Below are 22,504 nucleotides of genomic sequence, written 5' to 3'. Positions count from 1 at the left end.
GGGCGGGAAGTTAGCCCAGTGGTTAAAGTGTTTGCCCGTCACGATGCAGATCCGTGTTCGATTCCCCACATGGTACAGTATGTGAAGCTCATTTCTGTCGTCCCCCGCCGTAATATTCCTGGAACAGTACTTAAAGCGGTGTAAAACCATACTCACTCAAGGCAGAGTACAAGGTAGGGAAACAACAAGTACGTCATTTAATCTCATTTAGTGCGAGGCGACTGAAAGATCAGACCAAAACCGTCCACTTCACGGGCAGTGTACCATACAAGATATTCAAGATCGTACCGAATCGATTCTAGATGTGATTACGTGAATAATTACATTGGTATCATTTGATTACATCTGCAAGTATCAGTTTTGTGGTCGGCCATCAAAGCGAAATGAGCTTGCTAATATCAATTATATCTTTGACGAATAAGAATATATATTCCCCAGGGGAACTGGTGTCTGCCGCGTAGCTCCTCTCATTGCTAATGACAGAGTTGTGAGTTATTTATGCACGGTCGTTCCATTTCTCAGCCATGTTGCGAAGCCATAAGGTGTTTATGCCCAAACGTCAAATAAAAGTCTCCGTTTTAGCTTGTCAATTTCTTTAGCGGCAAGAACCCATCACACGTGCTGCCGTGACGTCATTTGGCTGTTTGCCAATTTTTGTGATTGATTGCTTTGCCTTATGTCAAACTGCCCCAGTGAGCCGGTGAAGACAAGTTTAGATCACTGAAATAGCTTTCTCGTCGTAGCTCTTGGCGCATCGTCGAAAAACTTGTTTTTTCATTTTAGTCCTGTTGTACATTTACTTCGGAGACAAATCAATAAAAAAAACCCATGTATTTTATATCGTAATCATAAAAACAGTCCTTAAATGAGGATTATATTAAAATGTACTTAAGCGGAATAAGATTTGTTGGAGTGGTAGGGTAAAATAATTAGCCCTTGTAAATGGAATGAGTGAGTGAGTTTAAATTTGGGGAATGCGATTTCTTTACGTGGTAGGGTGAAATAATTAGTCCTTGTAAATGTAATAAGTGAGTGAGTTTAATTTTACGTCGCACTCGGCAATATTCCAGCTGCCTGGCGGCAGTCTGTAATACAAGATGCAACGAACTTTACGCCAGTATAAATGAGGAATATCTTTCATTCAGACTTAAGAGAAAGCCAAAGATTTAGAGTTGTTAATGAATACAGAGAGAAGGTGAACGAGTAGACATATTCAGCAAGGTAAAAAAATCTTTCCCACGGTTGCAATATGCAACCGTGCATGAAATGGCAGCATTTCACTCTGAACCGAATCAACTTGTGCTGGGACCGATATTGTTATGCACCGTAAATAGCATGCCGCGAAACACCGACATACTCATCTTCGAAAACCTCTCGCATCTTGGCACGGAAGTAGCCGTCTCCGAGATGCGCTTGCTAGACTGTGTAAATCAACACATCCCTCAAACATTAGCAATGCCCCTCCACAGGGAAAGGCAAACGACCTATTTCGACCATCTTGTACTAAAAATACACCGCGCCAGAAATTGGCAGTTCTTTGTTGGGTCGACTGACGCGTATAACCGTGATCCTCCCTGTTTCAGATGCTGTAGAGGGCAAGGGGTTTGATATTTTTGCTGACGTGCCCTCTGACCCGGAAGACGAGACGGATGACCTCTTTGACGTAGAGATGACGTCAGCAATCCGAACCTATGACCTCAACCTTGAAAGCGCAGACAGGTGCGTTGTTTATGCAGATACTTGTCTGTCAGGTTTTCTCGGATGATGTTTGTCACTGACTACTGCTGAAGACATTTTAGATGGAGTCATGTTTCGCATCATTGTTAGGCTTGCGTGTACATGTAGAAAGCGTACTTGTATTATGACTCAGCTTCAGTGATCTGTTCTAAACTAGATTCCGTGTTGTTCACGGACAGTAGTAGTAGTAGTAGGTACTATTTCCACATGAGCTTATCTACCGCAGAACAGATTCTTGACGATGAAAAGATCATTGTCATTATTTCAATATAACCTTCCACCAAAACGGAACTGTTCGTATGCATGATATTTGCATATGATATTCATCAATTTGACCCTTTGAAAGTACATTATGACACAGATTGTGAACTCATGGCTTTTGTGTCTTCATAACCACATTTTTACCCCTACTGCCCTAAATAACCCAAGTCTAGATTTCTTCCGGATCTGCCAATTCCAGCGGATCTCCTTTTCAATTTCAGAACATTTGCTTGTCTCCATAAAAATTATTATATATTCAGAGATTACCAGTTAATCTAGTCGTGGGGCGCCATTCACGAAACATCTGTTACTTACGCGAACATTAGCTGTCATTCCTTGGTAATGCATCTTACTGACTTACGATCACCTTACTTCCTTATGTGTCGATGCATCGGTGAATGTTGTTGCTGTCTCGACAGATGCTCATGGTATCAATCATTGGTTTGTCCAGTGCAGTCATTGCTAACGTTACACGAGCGATATATATAAGATATATATTTGTAGTAGATGCAACTCTAATAAACACGAGTAAACAGATTGCAGAAATAGCAGTGCCCGCCGTGGTGTTTGGCGAAATGTAGCGGAATGTCAGTTGTAACAGAATGAGACAAATATTGATTTAGGGTTGTTTCGTTAGGAGAGTGAGTCAGACTTGACATTTTTCCTAGCCATGTTCTGTCACGTTTGTGTGTGTCAGCTGTACGGACTAATAGCGTTTGAGTGAAGCGAAATTTGAAGTACCTTAGTACTTAGTGGTAGTCTTTTATTTCTTTGTTTGTTTAACACCGCACTCCGCAATATTCCAGCTTTACGGTGGCAGTCTGTAAATATAACCAATCCAGATGAGACAGTCTAGTGATGAACAGCATGAACATCGATCTACACAATTTGGATACGATATCATCTGTCGGCCACTTTGTGTCATCCGATCCCGTTAGTCGGCTCTTACTACAAGCATTCAAGCATTAAAGTGAAAGAAAGTTAAAGAAAGTGAAATCCCAAATATGACATATGTTGCATTCGAGATCAATTCTAAACCGGATCGTCAGGGTGTAGTAGATGTAGTAGTGACGTCAGTAATAGTCGTTATAGGGTGAGTATAGTTTTACACCGCACTCAGCAATGTTCCAGCTATATAGCGGCGGTCTGTAAATAATCGAGTCTGTACTATACAGTCCAGTGATCAACAGCATGAGCATCGATTTACGCAATTGGCATCCGATGACGCCTCATTCAAGACGGCGAGTCTGACCTCCCGATCCCGTTAGTATCTTTTACGTTGAGCATAGGCTTCTGAAGATCAGTTCTAACCTAGATGTTCACGGACGTAGTAGTAGTAGTAGTAGTAGTAGTAGTAGTAGTAGTAGTAGTAGGAGTAGTGGTAGTAGTAAGCGGTACGTAAGGCAACTCATGAAGGAAAATTACAAGTTTCAGCCTTAGTTGTAAATATCTTAAACAGATGTGTTAAACGTTATCGTGTTTTTTTCAGCCCATGGTAAAAGGTATTTTTCCTGACTAACGAAAATAGTACGTGTAGTTGTAAAATTTAGAAACTAGGTGCAGATACAGTTGCTGCTTGTCTCATCCTCAACACAACGATCGCCATTTCTGATCGTATATATATATATATATATATATATATATATGTATGTATATATATATCAGAACTGTCTGTTTTGTGGCATGTTTCGGAAAAGAATATTTTTCTTGCGAAATCAATATGACCTTTTATGGTTTGTTTTGACAGATGGGCTTCTATTTTCAGACTGGACCGCTACGTGTGTGTTCGGGACGCCATGGCGGATTTCCGTATGTCCAAGGACGACATGAAGAAGATATGCGGAAACAAGATTCAGCTACACAAAATATCAGCTGGGGCTCTATGTAAATCAACAGAACACAACGTGTTAACGTTTTGCAACCAAAACGTATCACCAGTTGAGCTGATGAACTTCCGAGATTACAAAACACTGGAGCCAAAAATGATCGAGCATTTAAAGAAGTCCGAGGATAGCACGAAAGCCAAAAAAGCCAAACCGAAAAAGAGGCCATCGACACCGTCGAAGAAGTCACGGAAATCCAAACAGTTGATCGAATCCTCCGATAACGAGAGCGATGCGACTATAGAGTTCGGCAGTCCCTTCAACAGCGACGACGAGAGTGTCGATTACATGGATTTGTATTCATTCAACGAGTTTGAACCTGAATCCACAAACACCGAACAGAAAAAGCCTTTGAAATTCACGCCAAAACAGGAGTTGTGTGTTCAGTTAAAGAAGGAAACTTTTCCTCGAGTAGAAACTCCAAAAGCCAGACGGAAATCCACGGAGAACACGAAAAACGAAAAGCACGAACAAAACAGTGCCGGAAAACCGGAAGTGCGTCATTCCTCTAAACCTTCCCTGAGTCATTCGTCCAAGTCGGATTCGAACGTTTTGTTCAAGACGAAACTAACTAATACATCGAAATCGAAAAGTGACCCCAGCCAATTCAGTGGGAAAAGTCTTCATTCATCTAAGACACGAATACGTGAAAGTGCGTCTATTGACGCGACGAAAGCTTCCATGAAAGCTCAAAGTGAACACATATATTCGTTTGACGAACATGACAACATGTTGTCAGCCGGAGAGGACACAGAGATGAGTTTTCCTCGGATTGATCGTCTGTTCTCTGAAAGGGGAGAAAAACATGGCCTCCGAAAGGAACGTAGTGTTGACTGCAAGAAAGGCCTGGAAAAATCATTTAGGACTATTATGAGCAATTCCAAAGAGGACCACTTCCGATTCAAAATTGGGACAGTCTCGCAAGACTCTCACGAGAACCCGCGCGGTTCCCTCACCGGAAGTGACTCGGCCGACACGTTGCAAGGGCCCCAAAACTTTAAGACGTGAGATCGCAAGCAACGATGTGATTAAGCATTTAGGAACACAAGCACAATTGCCCGTTTGAATGTAATTGCATTTCAAGACCATTTCTGCTGAATTGATCATTCCCGTCTCGCAGAATCAATACAGTTCTGGTCGTCATGGATACAGCCGTCGTCCCAGCGTTTTGCGATGGCGGCTGCCAGTTAGGATATTAATACCGGCGCTCGGTGATCGACGAGTAATAAATGAAATAGATGCTTTTAATCGATATCTTGGCATTCGATATTGTTTGCTCTTGACAAGTGATTGACAGCAATATGTGATCATTGTTCCGCTTGTGAATAGCCGCCAAATGGATACATATATATATATATAACTGTGAAATTGGACATCTTGTGATCTCATGATGGTATTACCTACAGTGTGTGAAAGAAACTTAAACGTGTCACGTGACTATCCCCAGCATCTGTATTGACCGTGTGTTATAGTGGTATATTCATTCCTGTTGTGTTGAAAGCTTTCGGTGCGAATGTCCCTGTAGCACGTTAACAACGATTCGTAGTTTATCCTCTGTTTCTGTCAGATAAGAGTTACAATTGAGTTTTGCAAAAAAAAAATATTATACATCTTGTTGCTGATTGTAAGAAAGGTTCAATTGTGATTTCATATGTCAAATATATTGAAGTATTATGATTGTTGAATTCTGTCATATGATGCATAGAATCGTGTACATTTCAGTTGTTAATTTCACATTTGAAATATAGATCTCTTCACACCTGCCTCATTGAGGCTCTGTGGATAATCGTGTTGTTTTGATAACTTTTTATTGACTCTGTTACATTAAATGGCATAATGTTCATGACATAATTGTTGATACTTTCAAGAAGGGCGTTCTGAGGACGGCTGCCATTTTCATAAACGTTTTGGCCGACGTGCATTTATAATTAACGTTATGAACGAAGTCGAAACGTCACGCCTCCGACGTTACGCATCCGACGTCACGCATCCGACGTTACGCATCCGAATGCAATGTGTTCAGTATAACGTTCAGGGTTTATCGGCGTATTCATTGTAATCACCACTAAGGAAAAAAATGTTTTCGTATGTCTTAACTTATTTCATTTAGAGTTCAACGCGAACCTTGTTTTATCTTGTTACAATTTATTTCACTTTTGTTAATATTGTGCTAAAGAAGTCTGAATTACTTCCCTTGTTTTGGCGTCAGCTGCTATATAGTTAATACTGAATGGAGTATTCTGAATACGTGAGTTGATTTAATTTTCAAGAATTCATTCCAAACATACTATCTTCTGATAAGAGTCAATTTGTGATGAGGGCATTTGTAGCTGTCAATCAGAACGTTGTTTTCGTCAACGCACTGTGTGGAGCTTGGTGTTGTATCTTATTATGACCCTGCACTGTTTGGAGTTTGTCAGTCTGAAAAAATATATAGACGGATGCTACGACGCAATACGTTCTGGTTGATCAACGAATGAGAAAAGAGAATTAGTTTTAGCTAGTGCCGTCCATTTTGTTTGTTTTACGTGCTCATATGCGATATTATATTCTGAATGGTAAACCTGTTTGGATATGTACGTGTTCGATGTCATATTAAAAAAGTGTTAAGTATGGCAGTGAAAATAAACCGATTTGTTCTTATGCTTCTGTGCTTGTCAAATCAACAGGAGAAGACTAATGCCTTCATCTAATGATCAAACAGAGTAAGTGAAGTTTTACGCCACTTGTAGCGAGATCCCAGCAACATCACTGCGAGGAACACCAGAGATGAGTTTCACATATTATACCCACGTGTTCATCGAACCCGGGGCTTGAGAGAACGCTTTAACCGCTAGCCTGTCACACCGCCCGAACAAGACGTTGGATCGGTTGAACAGGTATTGTTTTTATACGAGGTGTATCTCGTCACAGGTGGCATTGGTGAGTGCGTATGATTTTGCGCCACTGTTAGCAGTATTAACGCAATATCCGGCAGTGGGACACCATGAATTTTCTTCACGCATTGTGCCTATGTGAGCAATCGAACACGAGTGTTTGGCGTGGGGAGCAAACGTTTCAAACAGTAGGCAATCCCACCACCCCAAGGGACGATGGGGATGGGAATATTGTTTCATGCCGCTTTGTTAATGTCCAAGGAGCACATGATCGGACGACTGAACTATGCACCAGGGATACCCAGCCGACAGAGGCTGAAACAAAATTTAGAGAGATGAGCCTTATCCATAACATTTTTTTCTAAATTGTAGGTTTTACACGGTCAGTACCACTTCTGGTATGTCATAAAGGGACGTCATTTTTAAGTCCACGCATCATGCTAATCTGTACTAACTAGTGATGACAATTATTTCGATGAATCACAAAAATGATTACTACAGAAAGTATAAAATATATGCATGTCAAATATATATCATCTCTCATCTTCTGTCGCCCACACAGTTTACGTTGAAAGTTGTCAACTGGCACCGGTAACAATAACGCTTTTCCGCATACCGAAATGCCAAGGTGCTATATATACTGCTCAAAAGGACTTAAGGACAACCTGTTTTTGTCATCCGAATAAAATTTGTCTCTCATGTCACGTCAGGTTAAGTATGGTGGTATGAAAGAATTGAAAGTTGAGTGGTATAGGTATTGTAGGTGTAAATATCAAAATGGGCTTCTGTTAAGCGCACAAAATTTTATTTTAGATTTTCAAGGGCGTGTGTTCTTGCAAATCAATACAATTTTATCATCGTGTAGAAAAAAGCTTTCATATTATATTTTCACGAACTGTAGCACGTACGCAGAGATAAGATATCACTATCACTTTTACGAATAGTTGACTAATGACCTATGGCCTATGTGAAAGGTCACATCAAGCTACCCGGATACGAGATAAAGATTGAGGTCATCATGACCGTATTCACAAAAGAAAGGGCATTTAGTACTTTTATTTGTGAAGTGGTGAGCTCGGGGTAATTAGCAAAGACTTTGATTTCGAATTGTTGTTACAAATAAAATAGCATATCTGTCCGAAGTGCATAGAGGTTTGACTGTTTACTTGCCGTTGTTCGCCTCACCCAGGAACATTTTTGCCAATGTATCTCATATGACCGAAGTGCATAAAGGTTTGACTGTTTACTTGCCGTTGTTCGCCTCACCCAGGAACATTTTTGCCAATATATCTCATATGACCGAAGTGCATAAAGGTTTGACTGTTTACTTGCCGTTGTTCGCCTCACCCAGGAACATTTTTGCCAATATATCTCATATGACCGAAGTGCATAAAGGTTTGACTGTTTACTTGCCGTTGTTCGCCTCACCCAGGAACATTTTTGCCAATATATCTCATATGACCGAAGTGCATAAAGGTTTGACTGTTTACTTGCCGTTGTTCGCCTCACCCAGGAACATTTTTGCCAATATGTCTCATATGACCGAAGTGCATAAAGGTTTGACTGTTTACTTGCCGTTGTTCGCCTCACCCAGGAACATTTTTGCCAATATATCTCATATGACCGAAGTGCATAAAGGTTTGACTGTTTACTTGCCGTTGTTCGTCTCACCCAGGAACATTTTTGCCAATATATCACATATAGTCGTATCTTTACCAGACAATCATCTAATTACCATCAAGAGCATCGATATCGTCCATCAAATTACTTAAAGTGAGACAGTTGGCTGGACAGTTATTAGTTTGCCTAGAACATTGTCGTCATTACTGTTGTACGAATGACCTTAATTTTGTTTGTTCAACGCCACATTGAGCAATATTTCAGCCGTGTGGCATTGATCTATAAATAGTCGAGTCTAGACCAGACTTTCCAGTGCTCAGCATCATGAGCACTGATCTTCCCAAATGAGGTGCGAAAATGGTCAACCAAGTCAACAAACCTGACTACCCGATCCCGACTGTCGCGCCTTTTTGACAAGCATGGGCTATTAAAGGCCATTACTGACTCGGATCTTTACGGGTACAATACATGTGATACAGAACATCCACACATCGGTGGCTGTGTGGTGGGCTGTCCAGGTGATATGACAGGATGTGTAGCCAAATATGTTTGAGTAATACATTTATTTTTCCGAAAACCGAATTTATCGTTACTGGACCAACAGTATATTTTCCAGCTGACATAAAGGTTTTTGTTTGTATAAAACCTGAGACTAAGTTTTCTGAATTTTCAAAGCTGATCCACGAAGGTGGAGACGTTAATCCATCCAAGATTACCATTCGTCATCGACTAACACTAATTCCGACAGCTGTAAACATTTGTGTCTACGTACAGATGCCAATAACTTGTCATTACACATAGCATTTATGTGGGTTGACGTCTCGATCAATAGGAACTGTATTGCCAGGTTTCAGATGATTTGACGGCGGTGTGTCTGTGAAACTAATGAGCAACGACCATCATTAAATCAGCATGGGTTCCAATCGTGCCGTTTCTCATGAGTCTTTTTATGTTATAAACCGTAATCGTTGCGAAAATACAGGGGTTTGCTAAATTAAGTTCTTTGTGTATGCAAGGGATATACTGGTTACAACAATTAACGCAACATACTAGGTGAACCAGTTACACAGGAAACATGTTCATGTTAAATACTAAAATAGGTACATGCGAGTTCAGAATAACACGCGGTTACGTGCTGTCAGAGTAGAGACTCAATGAGACATTCGTTATTTGAAAGACGAATAACAAATACGCGAACCCTCTGCAAATACGGAAGACTCTAGAACTGATGGGCATACATTGGATAACAAACCCAGTTATGGTCCGTTTTTCGTAATTATGAGGTTATGAATAATTAAACACCTCATGCACATTTGGTACACCCGTGAATGGCTCCCGCAATGTGTTATTACTTGAGATTCAGTGTACATGACAGCACTACTGTAGAGATTCCACGAAGAGCATTTGAATAACGAAACCGCTGCTAGCACATTAATATTATTCGTTATTCGAAAGACGAATAACAAAAACAGGAACCCTCTGCAAATACTGTATGGCATACTTGGTATGTCATATTCGACAAAATTGATGGGCATACATTGAATAATGAATCTAGTGAAGTTTTTTTTTTATTCAGAGGTTCTGAATAATAAACACCTCATGCACATTTGGTACACCTGTGAATGGATCCCGCAATGCGTTATTACACAAGGGTCAGTGTATATGACAGCACTACTATAGAGATTCCATGTGCAGCGTGTGAATAGCGAACCCGCTGCTAGCACGTTATTCGCTATTCGAAAAGCGAATAACGAAACACGAATCCGCTGCTAACTTCAGGCTGCTGCACAGGCTTACGTGGGATCAGGGTAACACAGGCTTTCTTGTGGTCCAGGGTAACACAGGTTTACGTGAGGTACAGGGCAACACAGGTTTAAGTGAGACACAGGGTAACACAGGTTTATATGAGGCACAGTGTAAGCCAGGTATACGTGAGGTACTCCGTAACACTGGTTTACACGAGGTACAAGGCAATACAGGTTTACGTGAGGTACAGGGTAACACATGTTTATGTGAGGTACACCGTAATTACACAGGTTTGCATAAAATACGACAAGAGCTTCAACTGATGTTAATGGGTAACACAGGTTTACGTGAGGTACAAGGTAACACAAAATTACGTCATGTACATGGTAATGTAAGTTTACGTGAAGTACAGGGTAACGCAAATTTACGCCAATTACAGGGTAACACAGGTTTACGTGAGGTACAGGGCAACCCAGATGTGCATGAGGTAGATGGTAACACAGGTTTGCGTGAGGTACACCTCAACTCAGGTTTACCTGAGGTACACTGTAACAGGTGTATGTCAGATACAGGGTAAAACAGGTTTACGTGAGGTACAGGGTAACCCAGGTGTGCATGAGGTAGATGGTAACACAGGTTTGCGTGAGGTACAGGGTAACCCAGGTGTGCATGAGGTAGATGGTAACACAGGTTTGCGTGAGGTACACCTCAACTCAGGTTTACCTGAGGTACACTGTAACAGGTGTATGTCAGATACAGGGTAAAACAGGCTTACATGAGCTACAGGATAACACACATTCACGTGAAGTACATTTTAACACAGGTTTACGTAAGGTACGAGGTAACACACATTTACGTGAGGCACAGGGTAACTAAGGTTTACGTGAGGTACAAGGTAACACATGTTTACTTGAAGCAGAGGGTAACTAATGTTTACGCGAGGTAGATGGTAACACATATTTACTTGAGGCACAGGGAAACTAAGGTTTACGTGAGGTACAAGGTAACACATATTTACTTGAGGCACAGGGTAACTAAGGTTTACATGAGCACAGGTTAGCACAGGTACATATAAGTACCAGGGGCTGGAGCTACATGTGAAATACTGGGTAATACAGGATGATGCGAGTACAAGGTAACTTAATTAGATGTGTCCTCGCACACACTGTAGCAAACATGGAATACCAAATAATACAGGCCTATTTGTCATAGGAGAAAGTACATGTATATGTATAAACAACAGAGGTGCATGGGAGGAATATAAGACAAGCGTTATTCATCAACATGTGGGATCTACAATCTGACACGTTTGACATACGCTTTATTGGGCATGTTTCTTATGCCATTCATACTACTACTCAAAGTTTGCAAAGGATCATTTAAGATGTCAAAATGTTTTCTCGTGTGGTTAACGGAGACACGTTTAATGAACAAGGCTGTTCTCATGTCGGTACAAATGGGGGTCAGTCTTCAGCATTATCACCCCCTTTACTGATCCATCCGAAACCATGATTGAGCGTCCTCAATAGCGTTCTCAGTCTATAACTAACTGGGGCACAACCATGTTAGGGTTACATAATGACTCGATTGACCTGAAAAGGTACAGTGGAACCTACCTGGTCTGTCCAAATGGCATTATCAGCAGCCATATACAAATCTGTGCATGTCCTTCGTGATCGGAGTCAGCACTGACGTTAACGCCACTGACGTTCCGCTCGTCATTCCGGAGTGTTGGAGTAGGCAGAAAGTGATGATGTCTTGCAAATGTCAGTTGTAACTTGTACTTCCGATTTGTGTTCGGACGCTGTCTACCACCCTCATTTCGCTTGGTACCTGATCTTCACCTTATCTTCTTAGTATGCCCTGCCGTTGACGTTATAACGTCTTGCAACAGTCAGGTGAAGCATGTTTTTTTCCATTTGTCGTGGAACGTACTCTGTCCACCACCCTACATGTTACTGGGCAGCTTGTTTCGCCACGTTTTGATTCCAAGTACCACTGGAGGTACCACTACTGGCTCAACAGTTGACACCGTTTCTAACTTCGAGTCTAACTTTTCAACTATGCTTCTATCCAGTTCTCTGGTTATCAAACGACGTATCTCACGAGAAGGCGGACAGGTTTTAATGCACCCCATGTACATGGTGCCTGGAGTCATGGTGACACTGAAGTCCTGTCGATGTTGCCCAGTCATTGCAAACTGTGACATATGAACATCAGTTTGTTGTAAGACTTTAGGTATCTACACGTCACCAGAAGTCGGAATGCAATACGTGAAGATAGGGGTTAGAATCGGTCTTCAGCAACACAGCTTTTCTCAAGAGGTGACTAAGGAGATCAAGGCACACTAACTTTGTTGACAAGTCATCGTATTACAGTTGCCTAGATCGTTGCCAGGAATTAAAGCATCTTTTTGAGAAATGGAAGTGTGCACTGCATCGTTTCAACGGTCATTTAATATATACCTTGATCTGGATCTGACAATGGATGCTCAAGCTATTGATCACTGGATTGTTTGGTCTGGACTTCATCATCTAGAGGCCGCCGCCATATAGCTGGAAGACTGCTGTGTGCGGAGTTAAGCAACAATCAATCACAGCCAATGTAAGCTGACTTTGGTTAAATGGCAACTTGCGCACCATTCGTGTTATCTTGGTAGCTGAGACATGACTGTAAGCTTGCCTAGCCATGAATGGAGACATATATACGTGACAACGTGACAACTCTGTGGCCTTATATTGCCTTATGTATGCGTAAAAGCATCGTGACCTTTCATAAGAAAAGGTATACGAGACATCGATCTTGCCTCGAATGAACACGGGTGTAAGTGGCGCACCAGTGACGCTGAGTCTTGGAAAGAGGTATTCATGAAAACGTTGTGACATGTAACAAATAGGTATATATGGCAACGTTGTGATATGTAACAAGTAGGTATATATGGCAACGTTGTGATATGTAACAAACAGGTATATATGACGACGTTGTGACATGTAACAAACAGGTATATATGACGACGTTGTGACATGTAACAAACAAATATATATGACGACGTTGTGACATGTAACAAACAGGTATATATGACGACGTTGTGACATGTAACAAACAGGTATATATGACGACGTTGTGACATGTAACAAACAGGTATATATGACTACGTTGTGACATGTAACAAATAGGTATATATGACGACCTTGTGACTCGGAATACACATAGGTGCACATAACAACCTTAATAGTGACTTGAAATAAACACAGGCACACGTTACAACGTTGTGACATGGAGCAAACAGGCATGCCTGACGACGCTGTGGTATGGAATAACCATGGGTATTACTTGACTACGTTGTGACATGGAATAAACATAGGCATATGTTATAACGTTGTGCCCTGGAATGAGCAAAGGCTGCCACCGTTGTGACATGGAATGAACATACCCATACGTTATAACGTTGTGACATGGAATAAACAAGGGGAACATGACGATGCGGTAGCCTTGCGTGAAGCCAGCTACACGTGATAATGATGTGACCTTGTAAAAATACAAGGACACATGTCATTGTGTAATCCCTGTATGAAAACAAGTGATGTGCTCTGACCTTGAGCGATTAAAACACTTACACGTGGCATGGGAATGGCCTTCTGTGCATGTTCAGGCAATGTGTCGTTTGCCTGAGGCCTATTATGTGACAATTACTGTGAAAAGACAGCAATATATATTTAAGACAGGACCGACGTACCTCGAGGCATTGACGTCATGACGACAGGTCATTAGTCTAATAAGATAAAAGACGAGATGACAATTACGGACTGTCGAACAGTCTGTGCGTTATTGTAATAAAGGTTACGTCTGGGAATAAAATATAGAGTCGCTTGCTGAAAAAGTTGCAGTCGTGAAGATGTCTTCTAATTTCATCAACCTCTTAAGAATGCTTTATGAATTAGTAGCAGTTATATTAATGTGAATACCTTGTCTCAAACACTTGGGTATTGTTGAGTGATTCTTGATAAAGCAAGTAATAAAAAATATTACTTGTTCTTCAGACCTGTGAATATCCGGGTTACTGCTGGTCTTCACCGACGTCGCACCAGGCGACTAGGAGGATCAGCTGGTCAACACCTTGAGTATTGTTCAGTGCAGCGTTAAACAACAAGACCAGTTTGCTTCCTGGTGTCTGATGACACCATTCACCCAGGTACTCACCTACTGACCACCAGTCCTCCGAATATGCAGATGTACTGCAGACCAGTGCTCCGTTGTTCAAAACAACCTTATCTCTTAAGGGCAACCCTATGTTTCAGATTACTTGGACCTTTACTAAGGTTAGGCTACCCTGGCACGAAACAACCATAAATAAGGATAACCTTAAGTTACGGTTGATAACTAAGGTTGGTCCGGCCCAACCTTAGCGTCTCTAAGGTTGGGAAGGAAATAATGAGGCTGCTCTTATTTTATGCAACGTGATGGAGAGACGTTTGAGGACGTGTAGGGTGTACAGAGACAGAACGAGTCAGCTGGACACGTTGAATACGCGTGGTAACTAGGGATGCTGTCATTACTCCTGAAGATTTCAACCTTAGTGAATGTTACGGTTAAAGTTGGAGTCCGTGTTAAGGTTGTCCTAAGGTTGTTTTATGCAATGAGCGTATCTTTTTCTTATATTCTAAACTTAATTAGCGTTTATGGTTGATCTTAGCTAAGGTTGTTTTGAACAACGGAACACAGACTACTTGGTCCCATCTATAACCTTTGCGTCAAGCATGGACTGCTGAAGAATCATTCTTACAACGGTCCGTTTCAACAATAGGAGGATTGGATAGATGTGTGCGAATTATACAGGCGTAAGAAATTTTATTCGGGTGTGTATAAGTGTTCTGCTTTCTCTTTGCCGGATAGGTTCGGGCAATCTGGATGCCTGGACATCCCTTCCTTTGTCGACAGGAATGCCTGTCTGTAGCCAATTAAACATGAGCGACCTGTTATAAAGCATGCATACGGTGTAATGAAAGTATGATCAGCAGTGCGTGTAATGAAGATCAACTAGCAAGTGAAATGGTAGGCAGCGTTCGATCACAAATCGGGAATACAGGTTTTACCTGACTCTTGCAACCATTATACACTCACAGCCACGACAGCAATTGCATATTCATAGTATACTATCTCAAAAAGAAACGCATAGGCGATTTGTATTTATAAAACCTCTATTAATTACCTGTTGTGTACAAAAAAATCGTCAAAATATGTAACAAAGAAAACTGTTCATTGAACAATTCCTCAAAACACAATTGCACAAGTTAAAATCGATTTTAGCTGGAAATTTTGATTTGGTGAGATTTCGTACAAGGATTAGGAAGCCATCACTACAACGCAACAGAAAAGGCCTTCCAGTTGAAAGAGCATTCACTGTCCGGCAATAAAAATCCAGAGTACTTTCAGAAACTGGGATTCGTTTTGAAGGAGTTTCAAGGTCAAATTGTTACGTCACGTCAGGACTCTGAGACACGGAACATCAACATTGAAAACACGCATGCTGGAGATTGCCAATCTTCTGTTGCCAGGCGTCTAACTGTTGGTATGAGCAAGATATCATGTCTTGCTCGTTGCAGCCAAACAGGTATAAGAAATGACCGCCCCCGTACAGGCAGACCTCGAGCTACCTCTGCAGCACAATATCGGTCCATCCGGGTACTACAGTTGCGTGATCGTACTGCCATGAGGGAGAGCACAGCGGCCAGGTGCCTGGATTTCAGATGATATCCGCTCAAATTGTAGGGAACAGGTTGAAAGAGATTGGTCTGAGAGTCAGGAAAACCGACGTCGGGGTCATGCTACGTCGCCACCATCGCACTCAACTTCTCCTTTTTCTAAACGGATCCATTTGGTTCAATAGACATTACTTTCTTCTAAATTGGGGTAACATTTCATGCTCTAAAGTCTATTTGTGGACGAGTGATACATGTTTGAAACTACAATAATTTTCGCAACACATTCCTTGTCGATGCGTTTCTTTTTTTTGATAGTATATATAGTTATACAAAGACTAAGGCAGACGTTACCGAGAGGTTGTTCAGCATACTGTGCCTCAGAGAATATCATTCTGGACAACCATTTAAGTGCAGCAGATCTCCAGCGCTCAATAAGAACAGTACGGATACCGACCTTGATTTCATTACTTGAACTTGCATAAACAAACCCTTCTATTCTGCTTAAAATTACATTAATACGACGGCTCATAACTACCATTATTTCAGAAGCCAAATGAGTACTTCTGGTAATGCACGTCTGAACATATCACCATTAGTAATTAGGCGTTTTGCTAATACCGGGGCAAGCGAGCGAGTTTAGTTTTACGCCGTACTCATCGATCTTTCAGCTATATGGTGGCAGTCTGTAAATAATCGAGTCTGCACCAGACAGTCCAGTGCTCAACAGCATGAGTGTCAATTGGGAACCGCTGACATGTGTCAACCAAGTCAGTGAGCCTGCCCACTCGATCCCGTTAGCCGCCTCTTACGACAAGCATAGTCGCCTTTTATGGCAAGCATGGGATGCTGAGGGCGTATTCTACCCAGGACCTTCACGGGTCAGTAATTAAAGAATCAGAGCAATAAATTCATCCATGAAATCATAAAAAAACGCTACGATAGTGTATATTCCAATGATCGTCTGAATAGTTTGTATTTCTTAACCTTTATGTTTATGCTGAATCGTCAAACGCTCTGCTACTTGTAGCATGTAATGTATCACTTGTTGGCGATATTACCATTCTGGGACTTAAATAAAGGAATGTAATATCTGTATGTCGTGACTCTATACTTTTTTCAGTTATTTGTGCTTTTCCTTACATTTAATCGTTTTGTGAGCAGGAGGAAGTTACCTAATATTTTGCTTTCTTTCCCGCCACACAGAAAAATTAGGGCGGTGGGGCATACGTAGCCTAGTGGTTAAAGCGTTCGCTCGTCACGCCGAAGACCCGGGTTCGATTCCCCACATGGGTACAATGTGTGAAGCCCATTTTCTGGTGTCCCCCGACGTGATTTTGCTCGAATATTGCTAAAAAGCGGCGTAAAACTAAACCCACTCACTCACTCAGAAAAATTAAGACATGTTCTCTATCCTTTATAGGTGAATCGTGAGGTTGTCATGATACAGTTGTTATCACTGTGATAATGTGAGTACAACGTTGTTATCAGTGCGACAGCGTGTATCAGGACAATGTTGTTGTAACGGTTATCATCTTGCTAGTTTAGATTTGCTGACTCGGCACAACTTGGACACCCCGTCACGACACAGTATATGTGTCATAGACTAAATTATTTCAATACGTTTCTTTAAAACTTCATTTATCCTTTGTCTATCCTTTGTATTCAGCAGGCATTCGGTGTATCTCCTCTTATCGTACATTGCATAGACAAAGGGAGAGAATTTTGGTGTACTTTGGACATAATTATGTTGAAAGAAATAGATCGTTTCAATAAATGAACTTTTTAAAAAAACTTATTGAAATGATTTATTCTGCACCTTTGGCACAAGCACAGCAAGAATCAAGAATCAGTACAGCATTGCAACCACTCAGAAACATCGCGATCCACTTGGTCACGAGATGCACATACATATACATGTCATGGAGGGGTGTCCGCATTGTCATGTCGTGGATGGATGTCGTGTCTTAATGAGGTCTGTATGTTGACCCGAGTCTCTCTTAGTGGATCCATCGAGTCTCTGTGTTGAGGCTGATGATTTCTACTATATCGGAGTCTGTTGTCCATGTTCATCCAATTCTGCATACAGTGTCTGAGTTTCCATGTTAACTATGTCTCCATATCTTGTCTCTCTAATTGAGGTCCATATCTTAAAAGAAGTCATGTTGTCACAACTTGTAAACCTACCGTGGAAGGAAACGAATTTGGCGTGTATCATGGACGTGAATCATCCCTTCCGAATCCAAAACTACATTTCCATCAATTGTATCGTAATTAATAACTGCGAATATCCGGGTAATAAATGAATGTCAATATGCCTGGTCCCGCAGTATCCTCTCATTTGTTGCCCATGGACAAATACAACTGTATCCTTCGAATATCGTCCCGATCTTCCGCAGGTCTCTTATTGACTTGTAGTGGCTACCGCGAGGCCATCACGCTAGGTCTGGATCAGTGCACATGGTTGACCCACTCGCTACCTCTTTGTGAACCCCTTCTGTGTTGTGGCTCATTTGTTGATGTGCTGTTCTTGTTGAGTATTGTCAATCGTGATCAAAGTTCGGAACATTTGCCTATCACTGTAATAAAATTTCTTGCGAAGCAGCAAATAATTTAACACAGCTTTTGTTTCTTGTTTGTTCGTCACGATAGCTTTTCAAAGCTTCTGGCTCAACGACGTGCAGCTCAAGACTGTACACGTTTTCAAAAAAGAATAATGTGACGTCAAATCCACTCTACATTCTCGCTAAAGCAGAAAATCCCGCTTGTATCGATGAAAGCCACCTCTCGCTGACGTAGACTATCTATAGCCCATTTGTTGACGTTTATGGTCCAAAGTACGATGAATAAATGAATTATAAATGATGAGTAGTAATAAAAGAAGAAAAGAAACTCTTGCTTGAGGCCGAGAATATCTACAGCAGTTCCGGAGTTACGTTTCTGATCCGAAGTAATGTACACTCACGGTATCATTCCTGATACGCAGTACATATATACATCTATAGTTAGCGATATATGTAAATAGCCTGAGTCATCTGACCTTTCAGTTCTAGCTGTAACGTGGGATCTAGGTAAAGTACTCAGCCCTGAAAGTTGATCAGTCGCAAGATAGACACGATAATTTACGTATTTTGCGTATGATGCCATCACTCCTGACATTAAGCCCGGTCATCTCTAAAGTAATGGCATTTCTAACGACCGATGAAAGGACACTGGATATGAAATTCTTGAAAAGGAGGTTAAGCATTCCGGGGCGTAGGTTAAGCATTACGGGGCGTTGGTTAAGCATTGCGGGGTGTAGGTTAAACACTGCGGGGCGTAGGTTAAGCATAGATGGAGAAGAGGAGGACTGTCGTCGATTGTCGGAATGGGTATTGACTGTGACTGGACAGTGACTGTAATCTGTCCAGCGGTAGGGTAGCTTTATAGATAGATAGATAGATCGATAGATCGATAGATCGATAGATCGATCGATCGATCGATAGATAGATAGATAGATAGATAGATAGATAGATAGATAGATAGGATATTTATATAGAGCACGTATCCACGTACTAGTGCATGCTCAAGGCGTTGGTATTTTTTCCCTCTATCACTGGATGTCAATCTCAACGGCACATCGTATGTCAATCTCAACTCCCTGGGGAGTATACAACTCCTGCTGGCACTAGGCGCACCGAGTTTATTGTGGCTCTCTCATCCTAACGTGGTACCCAACTGACAGCTGGGTGGACTGGGACAGATAGTCACAGCACTTTGTCCCAGTTTACTGCACGTTGCTGTACCCGCAGCTTGGTGTATGCACGTGTTCAGGTAGCCACCATCTGGTCATATACCAACGGATTCGTGGGTTCTTTTAAGTGCACAGGGTTGTGTACTGTACACTAGGGGTTGTGACAACACTGAAAGACACAAAGTTGACTCCAAGGTTTTTACACCCGGGCTCGATCCCGAAACCTCAACTTCCCTGGATCACTAGCCTGGCGCCTTGGATAAAGCGGTCGCTCCTCTCGACAAAAGGCACGAGTTCTATTTCCACATTTGTGAAATTCACGAAAGTTAAGTTTTTGGGTAGGTCCCCACGTTCGTCCTGGAATACTCTCGAATGTGGCATGAGACAATTCATTACAATGTTTGTCGTAATTGTTCGTTTCAGTAATGATCGCGTTAACTATATATGAGCAAATTAACGTTGGTTAAGATTACCTGAACTGACCAAATTGAACGTTTCAAGCTTTGTATATATCAACCCGGAAGCGTTGGTATGCGTTTATGTGATCGACTATAAATCATAGGGAAAATATTTGCTGTTTTCCAAGCTGTGTTAAAAAATGTCTCCGCCCAACTGTATCAACGCAGGAGTTATTGTGTTGTGAGATGACTCAAAACAGATGTATGTGCCCCCAAAGGCTATATCTATGTATGTGATCAAGAATAAACCAGATTTCGATGTGGCTTCACCCGGTATTCAGTGTCCATAAGGCGTACCAGACGCTGGCGGTCAGGGCGACCAGTTTTCCAGGATAGTCATCAATAATGGTATTAATTTTGATAGTCAATGAAGAGTACATGCATTTGACCTGTATGGCTTTTGAGGCAAGGCTCAGTCATATTTATGCATATGACTGACAAAATGAAACACTAAATCAAGTGTGACGCCTCCCATCGCATCAACTTCTTTCTGTTAGCCGATCAAAAATTTCTAAATAGACATACAGGAATCTTAGAAATTGCAATGTTCCTTCGAGAATTCTATACAAATCTCTGCTGTGGAACAACCAGAACATGAATTCATAAAGCATGAATAAAATTCTCTTTCGAGAGGCAATCACATCTCAGTGCTCACATTCCGTCATATGCCAGTGTAGCTCCAGAACGTAGCGTTAGTCGAGACGCATTGATCAGCGGTGGAAATTGATGGGGAGATTGCGAGTGGCAGAACGCCGAGGAGGCAATGTAGTCCTTTATCATCTTTCTTTATGATTCCACCCCAGAGAGGTTTAAACTCCGTGACATTTTGAAATGCCAAGACCCGACCTTGCAAATGATGCCCCAAGAGCTGCAACTAAAAGAGACGCCAGGAAGCAGATATGCATCTTGTTGAATTTTCAGTGCCGGCAATGTTGGAATCACATTTCCCTATATTACTTCTGTAGGCGTAAGCAAGATAGAGGTAATGGTGAAGTCTATTCATGTAAACGTTAATGGAAGCATTTTTGTACACAACAGCGGATGTGCGTGGCACACCATGGAACCCATCTGAAGGAGCTTTTGTAAATTACATCACGATGTAGAATATTCAGCATGAGAAGAGCACTTGATACCGTTAGACTTCAAACCATTGTTAAAAGCAATGTGTTCTGTTTAGGTGTAATCAGTGAGTGAGTGAGTGAGTTTAGTTTTATGCCGCTCTCAGCAACATCCTAGCTATATGGCGGTGCGTCTGTATAAATGAATATGGTTCAGTATGAGATCTTTTTATCTGTCGGTTGTAGGGAATGATAAACACCCACTACAATGAACAGCACACCCTTATTGCCGTTTACTTATTGCCCATTATCTTTTGGGAGCTGTTTTTCGAAAATGTACTGGTTTACTTTTGTACTGTGGGGGAGTCTCCGTAAATTACACACAAGCACTGAATATGCGAACTGTTCGCTGCTATCAGAAGAGTGTACTTCTTCGTGCTTTTAAGTTGGCTCTTGTACATGTTTTAGCTCCGCAAATATCAAATGTCATCAGTGTCTCATCGGCGACGCTTACTAATGTCCTGTCTGTTGACCCGTGTTTTATTAACTGAGTGCCCCCTCAGTTGTCGATTGTTACTTATGTCCCAGTTGTCTCATATTGCCAGTGTGTCAGGTGTGGACTTAAACGTGTGTCACGTTTGACACCTGTTGCTAATGTTTCAGGTGAGGATGACATTTATGATTAGACAACTTCTGAAACGTACGTCTCAGTTACTGTCCATTGCCAGGATTTCAGATGTTGCCTGAAACCGTGTAACAGGTGGCAATGTCTCAGGTGTTGCTGAAACATATGTTTCAGTTGCTGTCTATTGCCAGTGTTTCAGATGTTGACTGACACGTATGTCTCAATTGTTGTCTGTTGCCAGGATTTCAGATGTTGACTGAAACCTATGTCACAGGTGACGCATGTTGCGAGTGTCTCAGGTGTTGACCGAAACGTATGTCTCAATTTTTGTCTGTTGCCAGGATTTCAGATGTTGACTGAAACCTGTGTCACATGTGATGCATGTTGCCAGTATTTCAGGTGTTGGCTGAAACGTATGTTTCAATTGTTGTCTGTTGACAGTGCTCACCTTTGTACTTTGTTGCATGAATGTGTGTCACATTTGTTCCCTGCCATGTCCTACAGCTGTACGCCTCATTCATTCACTGTTCCCTGTGTCACATTTGCAGACAGTAGTTTGCAGACTGTAATCAGTAATGCTGTCAATGTGTTTTCATGGGTCACCGTAGTGTACGTCATATTTGACGAGTGTAAATGTCTGCGGATTGTAACATGAGCTGATTGCAAACCATGTCTCATTGGTTGACTATTAATGTGCTCCCAGTTATCAGAGAAACATGTCTCGCCTGTTAACCGTTTATACATGCATGTTCTCTGTTGTTGTCTAAGCATGTCTCATTGATTTACAGTAAGTGTCTTCACAATTGTT

At 41.6% G+C, this 22,504-nt stretch overlaps 1 protein-coding gene across 4 annotated transcripts in view; it reads left to right on the top strand.

The window, feature by feature from the left end:
• Nucleotides 1–5,724, top strand: part of LOC137281557 (uncharacterized) — a 75,645-nt gene extending 69,921 nt beyond the window's left edge. For all 4 annotated transcript variants that reach the window (XM_067812860.1, XM_067812863.1, XM_067812861.1 and 1 more), the window contains exons 11-12: nt 1,584–1,719; nt 3,764–5,724. In XM_067812860.1, the coding sequence (XP_067668961.1) occupies nt 1,584–1,719; nt 3,764–4,889 (1,262 nt within the window). In that variant the 3' untranslated portion in view covers nt 4,890–5,724. The remainder of the gene's footprint in view (nt 1–1,583; nt 1,720–3,763) is intronic.
• The last annotated feature ends 16,780 nt before the right edge of the window (nt 5,725–22,504 follow it).

This window comes from Haliotis asinina, chromosome 4 (assembly GCF_037392515.1).
Source record: "Haliotis asinina isolate JCU_RB_2024 chromosome 4, JCU_Hal_asi_v2, whole genome shotgun sequence".
Lineage (NCBI taxonomy): Eukaryota > Metazoa > Mollusca > Gastropoda > Lepetellida > Haliotidae > Haliotis > Haliotis asinina.
This window is presented reverse-complemented; position numbering and strand designations above follow the sequence as displayed.